The 7,360-nt window shown below is 29.7% G+C and overlaps 1 protein-coding gene across 1 annotated transcript; it reads right to left on the bottom strand.

Moving 5' to 3' along the window:
- Positions 1-4,938: 4,938 nt before the first annotated feature.
- Positions 4,939-6,946, bottom strand: LOC127118113 (dehydration-responsive element-binding protein 2A). The gene is made up of 2 exons (XM_051048257.1): positions 6,782-6,946; positions 4,939-6,580 (listed from the first exon to the last, which is right to left on the bottom strand). The coding sequence occupies exon 2, from the start codon at positions 6,468-6,470 to the stop codon at positions 5,259-5,261; it is 1,212 nt and encodes a 403-aa protein (XP_050904214.1). The 5' UTR covers positions 6,471-6,580; positions 6,782-6,946; the 3' UTR covers positions 4,939-5,258.
- Positions 6,947-7,360: the final 414 nt, after the last annotated feature.

The raw sequence follows: 7,360 nt of genomic DNA, 5'->3' as shown, positions 1-7,360 counted from the left end.
AATTAATTTTAAATCAACGAAATTTATAAAGATTACTTTTTTTGAAAATAAAGGTTTAATAAAAAAATTGTCAAGCTTTGTGTTGCTTTTTATTTTCATTTTAGATTTTATTTGAATAACGGTAAAAAAAAGTGTCAATTTAAATTTATTTTAATAGTAATCAATTTAAATTAAAAAGAAATTTGACTGTAAACATATATGAGAAAACATGGTAACTTAAATTAGCATTGAAATAAATCTTGGAAGACAAATATTATTAAAAATATAAAGATAAACTACATAATTAATTAAAGAGTTATTCTATAAATATGACATTTGTTGTCTGTTGAGTTAACATCAAATATAAATAAATTTTGTCTTTTAAGTATGAATAAATTAGATTCACAAAATTCATCATATTTGTATGTCAATTTTGTTCCATCCACATTTTCAATGTCCAATAAAATAAGTGTCATTTTTTCCTGTTATCTCCATGTAATAGAAAAAAGTGATAATTATAATATATTAATATAGTTGTAAAGTCCTCTGCAATTTCTATTATAATAAGACATAGAGAATAATCAGTTTAATAATCTTTAATGTGATGAATATTTTTAATTTTATACAACAAAATATAGATAAAATTATCTGAACTCAATTAATTTTGATAATGAACAACTTCATCCAATATATTATATTATAGTATTCAACAATATCATTCCAATCACTTATTATAATTGGATGATCGTGATCTTTGTTATATATTATATCACGATATATTTCTTGATTGTTCAATATTATCCATCTTTTTTTAATTCTTTATCATTCAGATTTAAAACACATGATCAATTTTAACACATGACTGAACAATAGAAGAAATTAAAATGTAAACAGGTTGACATATTAAAACTGAAAATTGACAGAAAATATATTGAATTATCTTATAAAGCATTTGTTTGGGAAAAAGTTTTAACAATTGGAAAAGTGTATACAAGAGTTGAATGAAAAAGAATCCTGTTAATTCCATGAGTAATAAGAATATTTGAAGATGCTTAGTTCAAGATTCTTTGTTATTTGCAGTGATGTTTGGAATCTTTCAAATTGCAATGATGTTTGGAATGTTTCAAAGTGGTCTTTAAGAAGTATGAATTTATATAAGTATTTGGAAAAACAATTTAAATAAAGAATTTGGTATACTAGTACACTAACGTGTGTACATTATTTTAATAAGTGATAAGGTTCAAATTTGAAGCAAATTGATACCTTAATGGTAAAATATTTCATGTATTTTTAAATACTTAATTGATTGTTAGGCGATATCAATTGAGTTTCTATGTATTCTATCTCTTAGAATAATTGGAGCTTTTAATTATTGTCAGTTTTGATCAATAGAACAATCAATAAACTCTAAGCATTTTGGTAATATTAATAATTTGTCAATTAATACTAAAAGATAAAATATCAATTGAAATGTTTGTCTCTCAGTGTATATATATATATATATATATATATATATATATTATATATATATATATATATATATATATATATAATATATATATATATATTATATAATATATATATATATATATATATATATATATATATATATGTGTGTGTTGGTAAAAGAAGAAGAAGTAGATAAGGACAAGAGAGAGGAAAGAAAAACCATTAAAGGAAAGAAGAAAAGAAAGAAGAAGAAAAAGGAAAGAAGAAGAGAAGGAAGGGAATAAGATAAAGGAATCATGTGAAATCTCCATCATCACCATCATCTTTTCATCTCACCTTCATTATCTTTATCGTCTTCATCAAGAAAGGTGAATTCCATAGATAGAATTAGCTTTAGGGGAAGATTTCATGACTTAAAAAATATAGGGTTTATGTTGAATTCATGTTTGTCACCTTCCTTGAAGTTGTTTTGTTGTTATGGTATTGATATTATGAAATTGTTGTTGTTTTTGCTCCTATTGTTGTTGTTGTTGTTGTTGTCGTCCTTGATTCCATGTTGTGTTTAGTTGATTCTTGAAGTATTCTTGTTGATTTCACATGAACTAATGTTGAGGTATGGATTGGATTGGTTTAGCATGATTAAAATTGGAAAAAGGAATGTTTAGAAGATGAATTTGTGAATAACAATGATGAACCAATCTATTGGTTATTGACCTAATTGTCAAGCAATTGATTGTTTCATGATTCTGTGAAGAAAAAAATGAAATTATACTCATGTCAATCGATTGACATGACAAACCAATCGATTGGTCTTGTCCATTTTGTGAAAAATTATTGACAGAAGCTCAATGCAAGCGATTGGCTCTCAATGCAATTGATTGGTCCAACCTTGTTTTGCCTAAAACCACTTGTTTCATGTTTCTAAGCCACCTTCGATGTATTATAACTTGTACCATGATGTCTATGCATTATATTAACATTAATCAGTCGAATTACATGAGTTTGTGTGTGTTTTAACCTAGAATCCCGATTAGGTTAGAATGATCGGTTAAGTAGTTTGATAACTCATAATGATGAACAGATAGATGCGTTAGAAAGCTAATATAGAGGTCTATGATATACGGAGATGTAATAATGACTTATTCCACTTAATCTTTCCCTTAAAGTCTGTTGAACCCCCACCATAGGATGATTGAACATGAGACTTAGAAGTGGAATAAGTTAGAATGAGGCACGTTGTGTGATAACCTTGTCGATAGTTTAGTAATGTGGCATGTTACAATGTGTACCTTATGTAGGTTATGAATTATATCATGATGTATGATTCATATTTTGAATAGTTGTTGTGTCATTTGTGTAATAACATGATTAAAATCTTATGGAAATGAGTGAGAAAACCTAGGATCATAACTAGGTGAATGAACTAGTAAGATAGTCTAGGTTATAAAAATACGTTATATGGTGATACTTTGATGCAAAGGTACATTGGTGTGTGTTGTGGACAAGTAGTTGCTAGAACTACAACATAGTTACGAACTAATATACTTGGTATGTAACATGAATAGAGGATATGAATTGATGAATAAGATCACCTAGTGTTTGACGAGTACAATCATGTTGTGATTGATGAACTAGTCATGTATTCTGAAACAACTGCATTGTCTTGCCCGTCCCAAAGTTCGATGCTTATGAAAAGTAAGAATTGAGATATATGCATTATTATTTCGCATAAACCAAATGAGTTAGAGTCTCATAGTGCAACCAAATGGGTTAGAGTCCTATAGTGGACCTCAAAGTGGGTTAGAGTCCCATACAAGAAATAAGGCTCGAAATGGATGTTGAGTCCCATAGGAAGGGATGATTCTTAGATTGGCTACGATTCCATGAAAGAATTTGAAATCCACAAGAAAGTCGAAGCATGATACAATGATCTGTGATCTGTGTTGAGAATCCTAGACATAGGGTTGGTCAGGAAAGATGCCTTGATACGACTTTTCGAATAATGATCATTTTGAATTGGTGAATCAAAGTGTACATGTTTTCATACAATTCATAATCTGGTAATTGCTTAAGTCTTTATCTCTTTGAAGAATTAAGTTAGAAAATCGATTAGAAATCCTGTGGAGTCAAGTGAATCCATAAGATATGAGAATTCACTAAGATTATTATGCACCCCAATATTATTATTGTTTTTTAGGTGTTGTTTGCATGTTATATGCAAAATAATTTATCTATTAATGTTTTTAAAGATTTTTGACTATTGTAATCTTCTGTTGTGAATTGTATGCAATGAAGAGATTGCACTTAAATCTTAATTTTTATGTTCTTGATATTATTGTATAACATGTGTCATAGATGTATATCAATTTAGATATGGATATATAATAATTCCATTAAATTTTTATATTGTCTCAGTATTAAAAATTAACATTTATATGATATTATTTTAGATATATATTATACGGGTCGTTAATCCATTAACTGAGGAAAGTACAATTGTCTATTTTATTTGAAAGAGATAGTCACCGTTTACAGTAATAAAACAATAAATCTTGGATAATGTTTTATGCCACCATTAAGTCACATTGATTTATAGAGCAAATGAATGATTATTTTTACTGTGGTGTGTGAATAAAAGATTGTGTTGCAATAAGGTGTTCTTTAACTTACATTGTGGTTCCACGTGAATGAATAAAGATTATTACTGTATTTAAGCTGTTTAGTAAACTTGGTCTTAAAAATCACAAGCTTTGAAATAGAGTCTCTAATGCAAAATGAAATAAAGTGGAATAATATGTAATTTGAATTTAGTGTCAAAACTTATGAATTTATCTTTTATAAAAAACATCTCATTAAATTACATAAAATTTTAATTTCTAATGTAGTACTATTTTTGTAATAAGAAAGATGATTTAAGTCTGGGAAAACAAAAAACTACACCGCCAATCTAGAATTTTTTTTTTTTGACATATACATTAGTTTATATTCCATTAATGATGCAAAAATGAAAAAAAAAAAAAAAAGAGATAATGATGAAATGAGATGAAAACATTTCTGCATATTCCCCGTTATTTCATCATCTTTTATTAATTAAAAAAATAGAATATAAACTTAATTCATTCTATTATAATCCATCATATTCTAATTCTATTTCTTGTGAACCTATTGGCAGTAAAAGTTTATTTTCCAGTTTAATAGAAAAATGAACAGAAGATATCCAAATTGTGAGCCTAGCAGAAAATTTTGATTTAGTTATCAAATTAGACATCGAAATATTTAAGTTACTACATAAACCAGTTTTGAGATAAATAATGCAAGTAACTAATCTGGTATGATTTTTTTTATTTTTTATTTTTTATTTTTTTGCCATTCACACAAATCTTAACTAGAATCAAATACCACAGAGCTCAATTGAAGCATTACATTTTACATCCTTAGATTTCTTATATATGTTATATGATGTGATTAGTTTCACTAGATACATAAATAACTGATAAAACATAATCAAAGTTACACTAAAAAAACATTAAATTATAAACATATATTATGAAAACTAACATCAAAATTAGTGGTCAATATGTCGTATTAGACCTATACAGCACTGTACATAAGTTCTAAGGTAGCCTAAACCAAACCCAGAAAATAAAGTAAACAAAAAAAAATAAACAAATGTTGTCAGATAAATTCCCCATTTCAAAAAAACCTGCAGAGAATTTCATTCTAAAAGGAAAAGAACCAACAGAAAAAAGAACCAACAAATCCAAGAGACAAGCTACTAGTGAGGCAAATTTGTGCACAAAGTCTTCTCTAATCATTCTTCCTTCACTTCCTTACATTGTTCTTGAAGCATCATGATTCACATCATATTCCAAAACAGGAAATAGTGTATCTCCAAGTGCATCATTATAGTTCCCAGGTTCTTCTGTTTTTAAGAAATCTAATCCAAAATCAACACCTGATGTTGTGTTATCCTCCATATGAGGCAAACTCCCCAACAGCTTAGCATCTGGATTTTCCAATTCATAAAAGAAACTTGAAGTAGTTTCAGTTCCAACCTGAGGATTGGTCTCTTCAGGAAAACCCATTTGTCCAAAATCCAAATTTTGCATCATCCCATGTTCATCGGTTATCGGATTATTGTCTATATGTCCCAAAAGCTCATCCACATGAAAAAACTCATCCATTGTAAAATTCTTCAAGCAATCACCATTGAAGTCAAAGTTATCAATCCATGATAGATCCATCTGGTCATTACATAGACCTTCTTCAACCTGCATAACATCATGTGCCTGTGTCTGTGCTTGTGTTTGTATTCCTTCTGATTTAGCATCTTTGATTTCACCAATACCAGGGTCTATTATATGAACATGCTCATCCTTCGGCTCTTGCTTCATTCTACTAGTTGGAGATGAAGCCTCATAATCTTTACGAAAAACATCAAGAGTGTTGTTCATATACACAGGTAGTTTAGGTATCTCCTTAATATCATCCAGGGCACAAACCTCAGAATGACTAGACACAGTTTCAGATGTTGCCACTGAAGAACAAGGACAGCTATCAGCAGCCAAGGAAGAAGAGTCCTTCAAAGATTCACTAATAGAACTATAATCCGATATATGAGGGAAATTAAGCCGCGCCGAAGGACCATACATAGCTCTAGCCGCATAATCATAAGCAAGAGCAGCTTCTTGAGCAGTAGGAAAAGTACCTAACCAAAGCCTACTACCTCTATTCGGTTCCCTAATCTCAGCAACCCATTTCCCCCAAGTCCTCTGTCTAACACCTCTATATCTATTCTCCGAATTTTGAGGCCCTCCTTTCCCTTTCATACACCCTTTCTTCGAACCTTTCGCCGGCGCTTTCCGCTTCGGTTTACCATCCTCTTTACCTGCATAAAGATGTTCATTGTATTCCCTCCACTTTGCTAAAATCTCAGCCACAGATTTACTCCCCTTTCCTCTACTCCTAGTTTTCCTCTTTCTAGATGGTTCCAAAGGCGCAAGATTAACATTAAAGCTCTGATCATAAACAGTAGCACCCATCTTCCCAAATAACTCAACAGTGTTTCCACACTCAACAATCCAAGAGAACAAAAAAGAAAGAACCGAACCGAACCAAGATCAACCTCCAGAAAACTCCAAGAAAATCAAACCTAAAAGGTGGAAAGTACAAGTTAAACTTCTGTCATAAATAATAGTTAATAACAATAAATGAATAAACCAAATCAAGAATTGATTTTTCTTAGCCACCAAGTAATAGAAACAATAAATCAAACACTTGGTGGGCAAGATTCATTCAAAGAAGCAAAAACCATAAACAGAAATAAAAACAAACAAAAAAATGAAACTAATACCTGAGGAGGGTAAGAAGACGCTTCAGCTTCGAAACAATGGAACTACCTACGTTATTGTTTTGATTTGTACAACGTTTGTTTTTGTTTTGTTAGTGTTTACGGTTTTGTGAAAAAGAGCTATAGCGGATTTCAGAAAAATTCTTTTGATTAGGCACACTGAAATATCTATTTATAACCTTCTCTAGATATTTCTGATATTATTAAATTCTGCTTCGGTTTTTGGTGACGTGGCGTTTTCTTAATCGATTTGTCTTGCTTCGGTATCCCGAGCCTCGTGGCACGTGTGGCTCGAACCTTCCCGAATAACTGAACGCTCGTTTCGCTTTCCTTCTTCACAAGTTTTGTGTTTTATTTTCGAGAATGTCTCCGATAGGTCCATCGATTTTGCAAATATTTTCGATTATGCCATTGATTTGAGAAATCCTTTTAGATATTTATCGAAAAAATACCGTATGTTGAGATCTACAATAACAATATTTAATTAACTTTAATATATTAATATTTTAAAATATCTTTTTTATTTATTCATATTTTATTTTTTCATCACCTTAGAAACCAATTCTTTTTATTTTATAACTA

This window comes from Lathyrus oleraceus, chromosome 2 (assembly GCF_024323335.1).
Source record: "Lathyrus oleraceus cultivar Zhongwan6 chromosome 2, CAAS_Psat_ZW6_1.0, whole genome shotgun sequence".
Taxonomy (NCBI): Eukaryota; Viridiplantae; Streptophyta; class Magnoliopsida; order Fabales; family Fabaceae; genus Lathyrus; species Lathyrus oleraceus.
The sequence above is the reverse complement of the archived record's forward strand: the minus strand, read 5'-3'. Positions and strand labels throughout refer to the sequence as shown.